Source organism: Manacus candei, unplaced genomic scaffold (genome assembly GCF_025592945.1).
Source record: "Manacus candei isolate 608988 ecotype Guabito, Panama unplaced genomic scaffold, ASM2559294v1 h1tg000015l, whole genome shotgun sequence".
NCBI lineage: Eukaryota > Metazoa > Chordata > Aves > Passeriformes > Pipridae > Manacus > Manacus candei.
Window position 1 is genome coordinate 15,895,838 of NW_026138063.1, and position 12,328 is coordinate 15,908,165.

At 36.1% G+C, this 12,328-nt stretch overlaps 1 protein-coding gene across 1 annotated transcript in view; it reads left to right on the plus strand.

Annotated features, from left to right (window-relative positions):
* DNER (delta/notch like EGF repeat containing) overlaps nt 1-12,328 on the plus strand; it is a 119,845-nt gene that overhangs the window by 81,216 nt on the left and 26,301 nt on the right. Inside the window, exons 7-8 of the mRNA XM_051781940.1 lie at nt 3,276-3,389; nt 11,883-12,107. Of these exons, the coding sequence (XP_051637900.1) occupies nt 3,276-3,389; nt 11,883-12,107 (339 nt within the window). The remainder of the gene's footprint in view (nt 1-3,275; nt 3,390-11,882; nt 12,108-12,328) is intronic.

Here is a 12,328-nt window from a genome sequence, read left to right on the forward strand (position 1 = left end):
CTTCATCTAAAAAACACCATTGAAAGCACATGTCTAAACCATAACCTAATGACTGAATTGTTCATAACCAATAGAACTTTAACTATTAAGAAAACATAAGCAAAATTTTGTTTACATCAGCTTTTTCCTAATCAGATTTTTTTCAGTTTTCAGATTTTAAGTATATATTAAAACTAACTGTTGAATAAACATGCTTTCATTGTAACCAGTAAACTCTTTCTGTATGTTGCACCAATCATATGGGAGAAAATTCTCTCTATGTGAAGCAGTTCTTGGACCATTCCTCAGAATTAAATTAGATTTTGAAAGCTTTAAAAAAATTCATAAAATAAACTGAGTAGTTCGTGGGTTTGCTTAATGAACAAGTGTCTGATTTATCTGAAGTTATTTTAAGAGTTTGCTTTAAAATTTGGATCAAATTATTATTGACATAGTCACTGAAATTAACATTAAACTAAAAGTGATGGTCATATGCTGGAGGGTAAATACATGTTATTGGGAAAAAACCTTACTAAATGGCTGTTATAGAAAAGTCTTCTATCTTAACTTTATATTTCAAAGCCATTTGTTTGCTTTTACTGAAATAATTGCCCTGGAAATTGTTTTACATCAAGTACTGTTAGGTTAAATATCTATTTTCAAATTCCCTACCTCAGAAGACATGCAATAGTGATTCTAAAAAACCCTGCCTGAATTCCATGAAGTCAAAATTTTTACTGGAATATAATTTTAATATAAAATATTTTTCAAATACTTCAAAATTATTGGTTGTGGGTGTGTAAGAAAAAAAAGTGGAATATTTATGATAATTCTGATGTTTTAGTTCTAAAGCCTAAGGTGTTTTCACTCGGATATCTTCATATTTTCAGGTTATACAATTAAGTTTTGCAGAGTAACATAAATATACTTTGTGGTGTGGTTTAGTGTGTGTTGTTGAAGGTTGGAATTGATGATCTCAATGTTCTGTGACCTTCACACATTATGATTATGTTTATATTTTAAGTTTTGTAAAATAAATCTTCCTATTTTTTTAATAGCAAGTGTCTAATGTTATTCAGATGGCTCAATCACTGTTGACGTCAGTGGTTTGTGTTTCTATGCATAATTATTTTTTCCACCAAACTTTGCATCCACACATCAAAAAATAGTCAGGAAAACTAACTGTTTTCATTTAACATGGAATTTCTAAAAAAAAATAAAATCATTTCATACAGAAAAATATTAAAGAAAATGGTAGATAATTGTTTAATGATCATATATATCTCCATATGCAAGTTTCAGAAACATTTGTATGTGAATATGATTTTTCCCAAATTCTAATGGAAGGAAATGTTATGAAGTTAAATATCAGCAGAAAATCAGAGGTGTAAGGATTCTTTATGTGTATCTCACTAGAAAACTGCCTTACCCCTCGTCCCCCCCAGTGATTGCTCATCACCTCTGCATTTCTAGCTCTTGTGACATATTTGCTATGATATTCCTGAATCATATTGTCTTTCAGATGGACAAAACGTACCCCATAGATAATGATAAGATAGGACATCTTTCTTTTTGCAAATCTGTCATAAAATATTATCTCTGATGAGTTTTCCTGCCAGCTGTAGTGGCAATCACAGGAAGTCAGATTCTTGTAGGAAGCTTCAGAGCAGCACAGTCTGTGCTGCCTTTCTGTGCTGTGTTCTTTTGGATACCCGTATTCCAGGGTAATTTTTAACCTTCACAAGCTTGGTAACATTCAAAGATGGAAAAAAATTTAAATGAGTTAAGCATATTCAATACTGTGTTATGATTGACAAAAATAATCAGCTGAATGTGAAAACTTTGAAAACTATGAAGCCTACAGATGAAAGCAATCCGTGGATGTAGTCTTCTGTAGTACTTCAGTGTTGGAGATCAATTGAAATTGCAGAAAATCACTAGTTTTCCAGAGTGAAGCTGGAAAGTGCCCTCCAAATGCCTCAACCTGGTCCAGAGGACCTGCCTTATGAGACCAGAGTTCGGGCTTTCAGCCTCATTATTTCTCTCCAGTTTAGGTGATTTCATAGAATCATATGACAACATACAATGGAGCTTCTTTCGGGTTTTTTCTTTCAACTTTTTTCAGGTTTTGCATTGCAGAGAATGGGTTTATAATTCAGCTCTCTATAGCATATAAAACTGGAAGATTTCTGTAGCAGTGCTCTAGTAACTCCAAATATAACAGTCTGTGTTGACAGCTATTTTGTGGTGATACCAATAGGTTTGAACAGGTATGAGTATTAACCTGCCCAAAAGACACATAAAGTTAAATTTTGATTGTATTAAAAATAATTATTAAAAAAAAATATTCCCCCCCATTGTTTGTTTTGGTTTCCCTTCTCTTTCCTTTTTCCCCCTGCATCAGCAAAATCCTAGTCCAGGCACGTCCTCTTTCTCACCTTGGGGTCCTTGTCTTCTATACCTCTTTCTAGCAGTGTACTAACAGTGTCACCTGGTCATAGCTTACTAGTCTTTAACATCAGATCTTGAGCTAAATGTGCTTGTTATTGAAGATATCTACAATTTTATGTAGGATTCCTTTAAAAAAAATAATGTCTGTGTGTAGCATTTAGTTTCTTCTTCGGTCATGCATTCAAGAGAGTTTCTTGGAGGTAAATAAAAATTAGAAAAGGGGAATGTGTGGTATTTGTTAAGGAATTAAAGTTTGGAGTGTATAATAATTTAGGCTGTATTTTTAAGTTTGTTCATTTGCTGGGGATGTGTTACAGACATCAGACATATGGAACAAGGCAGACTTATGGTCAAATAGTACAGTACACACAATCTGTAGCTTGTGAACTTATAGGAGCTTATTTGGAGGAGTTTGCAACTGTGCTGAGCAACTCTTCACAGCTCCCACTTAAAATAAACACTCTTTTTGAAGCCCAGAAGTAGGAGCAAATGACAGTCATTCAGCATATGCACAAATAATTCATAGTGTCAAGTTCTGTTTAAAGTCTTGATAAAGATTATTGACTACCTCCATTGTATTAGTGCTGTCAGAATATTGCTCTAATTAAAATACAGTTGATATAACCTCCAGATTTGTACTACTTATTTATGTTTCTCCAGTGAAGAATACATTTTACTTAGAAATCTCATTTTTATAAAGAATTAGAAGACTGTCCTGTATTCTATTGCTTTTTTGGTTAATTTTAGTGAAGAAAAGTATTGTTACCGTTTGGATGACTAGTAATACATTTTGTGGTAAACCCTCACTTTTGCTCTGTTTTCTGAATATTGTGTGTGTTTTGTAGGTTACACTGGAGAGCTGTGCCAGTCAGAGATTGATCATTGCATCCAGCAGCCATGCCAAAATGGAGGTACCTGCTCATCCAACATCCATGGATTCACTTGTCAGTGCCCAGAAGGTAAACAGCAAGCACCTCTTTAGTACCTCATACAAACTGGTGTTTTGTGGTGTGTGCTCAGTCTAAATTTTCAGTTATATTGATACATGTATTAAAATAGTTTTTAAATTGTGCCTTAGCCCATAATTGTAAGCAGAAAAAAATATCCAGATGAGAAATGCTTGTACAGTCAGCAATAGGATAGGAAGTGTGGCAGGGGCTGAGTGTTTCAGCGTATATGTGGTGCAGAAATGTTCTTTCATTCTACAATAGAAATCAGGCTCCAGCACTGTGAGAAAGGTGAATTTGAGGAGATCTAGGATGTGATCTTATTTTTATATTGCCCACTAAATGTGTGAGAAAAAGATGCCTCCCTTGTAGCATTTGCACATTTCTGCATATGGACCAGCTGGCTAAAATGTGTGTAAGAGTAATAACTCAGAACTAAAGGAATTATTTCAATCCCCCAATATTTTAATTCCTTCTCCTTCCAGTTTGGACATATTCCTTTCATTGAGTGTCACTGATAAACTCTGTAAATATAACTGTGTGAAACGAGGACACCCCAATGCCGGTGTATGCTTTTGTAACCTGAGCTGACTGCAATGACAGATGTCTAAATTGCGTATTAAAAAATTATCATGAGTGGAAGCTTTCAATTATGAAGCCTTCTACTAGTTATTTATAATTAAGATTAGAGCTTTGAATTAATTATATTTCTGTCCTTACTTGATCTGTGGATGTTTTTGTTCTGCCAGCACCTTATGCTTGCTCTAGGGGTGCAAGTCTTTGATAACTTCTCCAGTAACATCTGCTTGCTTAATAATGAAGATTATTTGTGATTTCTTTAGACTGATTCCTTGCTTTTCTCAAGTGTCATGCTTTAGCACTTAACAGCTGTGTTGAAACACACTGACACCTTAACAGCAGTGCAGATCTTGTATTTGGTAGAATTTCGAAAATTGTTTCTGTTATAACTAGTAGCAGAATTCAGCAAGAAAAATATTAGGTGTTAGGCTTGGTGAATAATTTGCTTGCATTTTCCATAGGAGATCTGTTCAAGAACCTTTAAGGATGCTGTGCAGGAAATGATCTTTCCAATTATAAATGTCAGGAAGAAAAGCTATTGGGATTTTTGGTTGCTTTAAATCAGCCCTATTTGTTTCTGTGTGTGGCATACTTCAGTTGCTTGCTGCTGCTGAGCGATGAGTGAATGTGCTGACCATGTCTTGACTTCTCTCCTATCACCATTTGAGATGCTGGCCATGGGTTGGGGTTACTGGGGGGCTGAGATCCCTGGATGGCCACGTTCCCCATCCTATGCCGTGGGGCTGTGACTGGGATGCACTGCCCTGCTCCCAGCGCCTGCTAAATAGCACTTGTGCCTCAGTCACTGTGGGGGGCTGTGGCTGCTCTCTGGCTTAGGGAGCTCGTGCCAGGGGCAATTAGTCTGTCAGGGGAGTGGGGAGGCTGCCAGCTCCGCTTGGCCCGCCGGCCCTGGCACTGCTGGTGGCAATGCTGCTCCTGTAAATGCACCTGCTGGCTGTGCCAAGGGCCCCGTGCTGGGCCTCTGTGCTGTGGGGGAGACCTGGAGCACAGGGGAGGAAAACCTCCCGCCCCCAGGACACTGATGGAGAGGTTACTTGATGTGCCAGTGCTTGATGTGCAGCATTCCCACTGGTAGCAGCTTTTTTGCTGCAGAAGAATCAAGTCACTTGCGTTCCTTTTCTCTGTTTGCTCGTGTTTGGCTCTCTCTGTGTTAAGCTATTTGATTCCTCAACCTCGTCACCTGCTTTGCTCCTTGAATATTTATCTTCTGCTCCTTTCTTTTCCACTGATCCATATTTGTGATTGATGAGTTTCCAATTGTTTCTCTTGAGTGCTCTGCTTTAAGTAGGCTTATTTTGGCAATTATTGTACTATCTTAATGTTCAGGCTGCATGCTTTGCTCTTTTTCCTTCGGGGCACAGTGGTATAATTTTTTCAGTAGTGTGGTCTTTTTGTTTGTTGGTACTTCTGTTCTTATTATGTGTTACAAGCCTGTGACCCTGTTCTGCCAGGAACCTTGAGGTTTTCAATGGTTTCTGCACTTTCCTTAAAGACACAGTGTGATTTTTGACCCTTCCAGAGGAAAGAAAGAGCTGAAACAATTCCTTAACATCTTCAAAAAGTACCTCTCTGCTCCTATGCTTTGTTGATAGGCAAATGTTTTTTCCATCTTCCTGAAACTTCCTGTGTAGAGTTACCAGTTCTAGTCTCCCAGTATAATTTCCAAAACTTTTACTGAAATACACTTATAACTCCTGTTGAAATCAGGTTTTGTGCATTGATGTGCTTTATTTACCAGTGTAGAGAAAGCTTCTGGAGGGGACAGAGTGTTTCAGGAATCACCTTCTGGACTCTCCAGGATTATTTCCCTTAGGAAGAATAGTTTTATTTGCTCAGTGTCTGATTCTTGGTTCCTTGGACATGAAAAAATCATTCTTAGGTTTGTGGGAACAAATGACATCTTGTTTGCATGATGCTCTTCTTGTGTCAGCCTGCGATAACTCAACAGCAATCCCAAAGATTCTCCCTAATAATTGCAGTTGGTTCCAAGAGTGAATGCTTCCCATGAAGTCACACAGCTGTGCTTCCCACCCATGTCATCACCACGAAGAGGGAAGTGTTGGTGCAGACACAGCCTGTCTGCAGGGCCTGGGCTATTGCTCTGGAGTGGCCTACTGGGCATATTAAGTAAAAAGGTGTTGCTTTTCCATTTTGTTCTGGGAGGTCTACTAATGCCAATGAGCTCAAGAATTCACATATTTTGTGCAAGGACAGAGTTGATGTAGCAAAATATATTACCTACATTTACTACTGGCTGTCCCTTGATCCTTCTTACTTTTTTTCAGGTGTTATCCTCTCACAGAGGTGTATTTTGAGAGCTTTTGTTTGGGTTTTGAAGAAAATGGGTAATTTTTGTAAATACAACAAAGGATAGTTAATTGAAAATTGCAGAAGCAGTAACTTGTACCTTTGCTATTTTTAGCATGTCTTCAAATTTTCCATTAAAAACCCCCTACCAACGCCCTAGTTTTCTAATTGAAGGTCTCTTGCCCTGCTGCTATTCTCCTGCTGTGCTTAATAGTAATTGCTTGTTGAGAAAAGGCTTTTCTTTATGTAGTGCTAATTCAGCACTCTGCAGAAAGGTGGCCAAGGAGCGTATGTATGTGTAAGAACTACAGACTGGAGATATAATGTGGTTAGGCAGAAAAGGATAAGAAAATATGGAAAGTATCACAAAGGGAAAAGAAGAAGATGGCAGATAAAGGAATGAGATGGAAACAATGAGGAATGATCTCGAGATTGTGCATTTCTTTTACAAATGAGATCTCTGGTTCATGAAAGAAGGATGTGATAACTGACAGAAGGTGAGATCTGAGGTACTGAAAAAGCAGCTTATCTCAGATGTGAACAATTCGTGATTATTCTTTAGAAAATTTTGCTGCCTTAAGAGTCCTTTAGTAAAGAAAATCTCATTATGCTTGCAGATTTCGTTTTCTGTGGGATGTATTGTAGGTTTTATGTTCAGAATATGTCAGAAAATAAACTGTTACCTGAAGTTGTTGAGTCACCTGTACTAAAGAGCAAATTGGATTTTACACTCAAATTTATAGAGAAGTAGCTTAAGGAATACTAAGGACCAAAGAATTTGTTTAAAATTTTGACACTAATTTGAAAAGTATATTTGGGATCTTGTGCTTAGAATGGGGTGGGGATCTTTGATAGTCTTCTCAAAAGTTTCATGTTAATAAACATACATTTAGCAAATATTACATTCAAATGATCATGTAAAGGAATTTCTAGACATTCTAAAATCCTACACATAGTAAACATGTCAACCTGAATATGAAGATTTGAAATTTATGTTCAGAATGATTCCATAAATCCCCTGATTTTCTTCCCCTTCTTGTAATATATAACATACTACTGTACTGACAGCAGCATTAATACATTTTATTTGAGTTGATTGGTGTACTGATTATCAATTTATAAGTTTGGTTGCTCCATTGTCTTTATGTCACTGAGAAGTTATGTGTATTTCCAAAGTACCCTGAAGTGGAATTAAATATATAAAAAAAATATTGGAAACATAAAAAAACCCCTATTTGGAATAAGTAAATGTCATTACATTGAATGAATAGCCAAATGTTATTAAATTGATAAACATGTTTCAGCAATGTAGAAACTAGTTATTCTTGCTTATGTAGTTACCAAATTCATGGAAATCTTTGTTAAAAATGAAAAAAAACCTATATGGAAATTGCCTCATTTTGTGTGGGGGAAACGTGTTACTTCCACATACAAATTTTGTAAAATTAGACAGAATAAAAGACTTGGTAGTTGTGTATGTATTTGTTTTATGTTTCTTAAATATTTGGAGAGCTTTTGTCAATTTCACTGATAAGATAATATTAAAATAAATTGGTAGTGGACTATGGTTTTGAACAAAACCAGAGAATGATGAGCAAAGTGCAGATCAGTTATATTAAAAAGATAAACTTTTGTTTCTCTTCCATGCAAGTTTAATGTCCTGATAATGAGTAAAGATGAACTGCATCCAGTGTTATAGGAAAATATTAATCTTTGTTTAAAGTGGCATGAATTCAGCTGGCCAGCCACAGAAAACGAGCTTGGCTTCTTAGGCTGTTGCTACTTGCTGCATGTGGAGGTCACCTGCTCTGACAGAAGGGGCAGAAATATTTTCATTCAAGGTAATATATTTTTGAAGAATGATCCTCAGCAATAATCGATTTCAGAGACATACCCTAGAAGAAGACAGAGAGAAAACAATGCTTGAGATTAAGAGTTTAACATACAGATTACTTGAAATTCACATTTCAGGATTGATTTTATTTTACTGTTGACAGTTTGACTAGCTGCAGGTAACTACTGCTGGCAACACACTGAGCAAAAGTGTCCTGAAATATCTGCAACTATTTCTGAAAATACTGGAAAGCAACAAATTTATGAATGCTCTTATTACAGATTCTGTGGTTTAAAAAAAAGTGTTTGACAGTGATAGAAGATGCTAAGTTGTGATTCATACGTGTTGACTTGCAATAGCATCTAGAAAATGCACATTGTCACCATGGATTGTAACTGAGAGAACAGAAGTTATTTGCCTAGATTTAGAATAGTTTTAAGTTGCAAGGTCTTCACTTTTTTCTGTCCTTCATTGTTCATGTAAAAGCCTTTTCCTCTAGTACATCTTGCAGATGTGATTCCAACTTCTTTAGGTTTAGATAGAATAAACCTATTTACTATCTGGATTCCGGGAAGGTGGGTCACACAGCTGATGCATATGGAAGATTTCCCAAGGTTACTGGTGATTAGAATGCCGAATTCTTCATATTACCACAAGAGAGTTTAATTTACCTGAGAACATTTTGTTGTTAATTAAAATTTTTTATGGCTGTTTAGTTTCTGGTACTCTCTGTTAATCTAATGTTTTTACCTGGCACCTTCCCAAATTGCTCTTATTCTAAATAGACTTCTAGTTAGTGCTTGAATGGATTTAGCCTCTATTCATCTTCATCCATAAAGACTTAGCAAGGGTGATTTTCAATCAAAATCTTACAGCTACATTTTAATGACTTCGTGATCCATCTGATCAGTATCTTTTTTGTCTTTACAGAATTCTGGTGAAATATCATCAATTTCTATTTCCTCACAAGACAAATTTCTATAGGGAAAATAAATTGCCTGTATTTCTTTTACTCCTTATCCCTGTACTTCACAGTTAAAGGCTTTGTAATCCCAAGTGCTGGCAATTCATAGACTTAATTTTTCATGTTTTCCTAACGCTCGGAATTGGGTGTAACACAATATTCATACAAGTTAGTTTTTCTGCAATCTGCATAAAAGACAGGTCTACAGTGTCTTCAGAAAATGCTTAACTTCTCTGACTTGCACATGGCTCTTTTGCTTTCAATAGAGAAGTAATTAAAATCCCACCATGATGAGAAATCTGGCTTTTATGGGGAGCTTTTCTGTCTCTGAAAACATTTTCTGATCTGCTTTCAATCACTACCCTGGAGGTCTGTTGCAATTTATAAAGCGTGTCACCTGACTCAATACTGTTATTCTTCTTGACAACGAGCCCTGACCCATGTAAGCACCAACACTGTATTCTGGTTTTTAGAATTATAAATATTTTCCAGTATTGCCTTTCCACTTTACCTTCTGCATTATTCCTTTTATATTTTGTATTCAGATCTCTCAAATTACCAGTAGTGATTGCATTTCAGTCAGGTCCCTGTTACACCAACAATGACCTAGGTGCAGAGTTGGGTTGAAGAGCAGTTCAGGGGATAATTATCTGCAGGTAAACAATATAGATTTTTTTTCCTCCAATATTTGATTCTGTTTTCAATCAATACACTTCTGAATTTGATTTTTAAAGATTATTCCTTGCATTATTTATTTTCAACTGTTGTACTGGTATGGATTTAAATGTACATTCGGAAATGCCAAAATAATAGATTTCCAGATTTGCTACTTTGAGCATTTTCAGATATATAACTCATACTAAAGATTTAAACTTCCAGAATCAACTAAACACATTTCACAGTGCAGTCAAAGATAGCGCAAGGGCAACATGTTTTGGTATATTTTAAACCTGCATATGTTCTTGAAGTGCTTTGTCACTTGAAACATTAGCCATCTGCCAGTAAGCTCCTCTTTGTGGGGAAGATTACTGCAAAGGTTGTAGTGAAGCAGCATTAATGTCTTTGGGTGACCTCAGATCTCCTTGATCCTTTTCAATCTGGTTTCAGAGTTAATATAGAGATTTAACTGGACTCATTGGCTGACCTCCTCTTGGTAATACTTAAAAGCTCTTGCAGGTTCTTTTAAATCTGACCAAGATTTTATGATAACAGGCTTTTTTTTTTTTTTTAATTTGTCAGTGAAAAAAATTAGATCCTGGAATTAGATCCTTGATCTCAGGGTTTCTGTTCTCCGCAGTTTCTGATGCTTAGTTATTATTTATGGGAGGGACCTCTGAGACAGGATTCCAGTATCTGGGGATTTTTTCCTAGTATTTGTTTTTAAGCTCTGTCTGTTCAGCACTGGTGAGCAGGTGGTCCTCACAAAGCCCATAAAGCAATTAGAGCCATGGGATAGCAAAATCCTGCCTGGAGAGGGCAGAAGGGTCTTGCCTTGCCTGTTCTTTGCCTGTGCCCTGCCAGACTTGCTTTTCTTTCCTGATCTGTTGCTGAGTTATGTATGACTAAACTGTTAAATTTCAATCTGTATGTTGTTTCTTTTCTTTCTTTCTTTCTTTCTTTTTTTTTTTTTAATTTCCTGGTTTTTTTTTGTTGTTGTTGTTTTGTTTGTTTTTGTTAATTAGATTACTTTTTCCATGTTTTTTATTTCTTAGCTCTGATGTGAGACTTATGGACATATGAGGGAAACATGACCTTTTAAGTCACTTGTCCAGGAGCTAATATTTTGAAGATGCCCCTAAAATCCTGCTGCCAACAGTGGCCAAGAACATCCTAGTTTTGTCTGGAACTCACACAGGAGTTGTGGCCTTCCCATATTTTCTTAGTTACAATAATCTAAGTCTCGTTAATTGTGTGAGTAGATCCCTGTAGTATGTTCTGTGTGGGTTACTCCCCTTTCTTTAATATTCCATTGTAAAGTTAATAGCTGTTCTAGAGTGTAAGATAATCAAGGGAACTGTAAGCCTGAAAAATGATGGGTCTGTACAAATGGACCAACTACTCAGCAAAAAAAATTAGAACTGAATGGAAAGTACAGTTTGATTTTTATTTGGAAAGGTGCTATTCTGACTGGCTTTTGGCTGCAATAACCAGGCATTGTGTTACTACATATATGATATGTGTGTGTATGTATAGACACAAACTGTAGTTAATGTACTGCAATTTGTTCTTCCCTACATCTGATTTTAAAAAGCCTCCCGTGCAAGAATATCTTTTTCCTTATGTCTGTTTTTTGTCTGGTGCTTCTTCAATAAATTATTGTGTCTCCTGCTAATGACAAGATTGTTCTTATAAAAAACATTTAAATTATTGATGCTTAAGTAAACCCACGTTCTGTTTAAGAGGTTGCTATAATTAATGTATATGTTGAGAGATATGAAAAAAGGTCAGTTTTGGCTTTTCTTTCTTCTCCAGGCTAGTCAGCTCCTGATCTTTAGAAAATCTCTTCTGCTTTTCCACTCAGGTCCACTCAGAAGGCAGATAAGCACTATCAGTTTCAGCAAATATTTTTGCAATTCATTGCCTTAAACATATCATAGTATGATTTTACCTGAAGCATCTTTAGTGGACAAAATTAGAGTTTATTATCCAGGAAGTCTGTGTTTTCTTAATTTTCATAGTTTTCACAGAATTTAAGAAAAGGAATATAGATATATCAATTACTTACTTCTAACATGCTTTAGTTATTAAAATTGTATGCATACCAAAATGCTTACTCATCAAAACCGTTTATCTCTTTTAGGGTTTTTAGGAACCTCTTGTGAAGACAAAATAGACCCTTGTGTGTCATCTCCCTGCCAGAACAATGGGACCTGTTATGCAGACAGACTTGCCTTCTCCTGTAGTTGTAGTCCTGGATTTACAGGACCTACATGTGCTCAGCTAATTGACTTCTGTGCCCTGAATCCATGTGCACATGGCATTTGTCGTAGTGTTGGAACCAGCTACAGATGCCTCTGTAACCCTGGTTTGTACAGTTACACACTTTGTAAACCTTCCACTGTTTTTATATGTGGCTTCCATATATAGTTTTAAATTATTTACTTTTTTTTTTCTTTTTCAGTCTATAAAACACATTGAGCAGATGTTTTATCTGTTTAGAGTAATGATAGGAATCTACACATTACACATTCCATTTGGAAAATCAAAACTTGCAGAGTGAGCACTGAAAATACCCACTGAGATCCA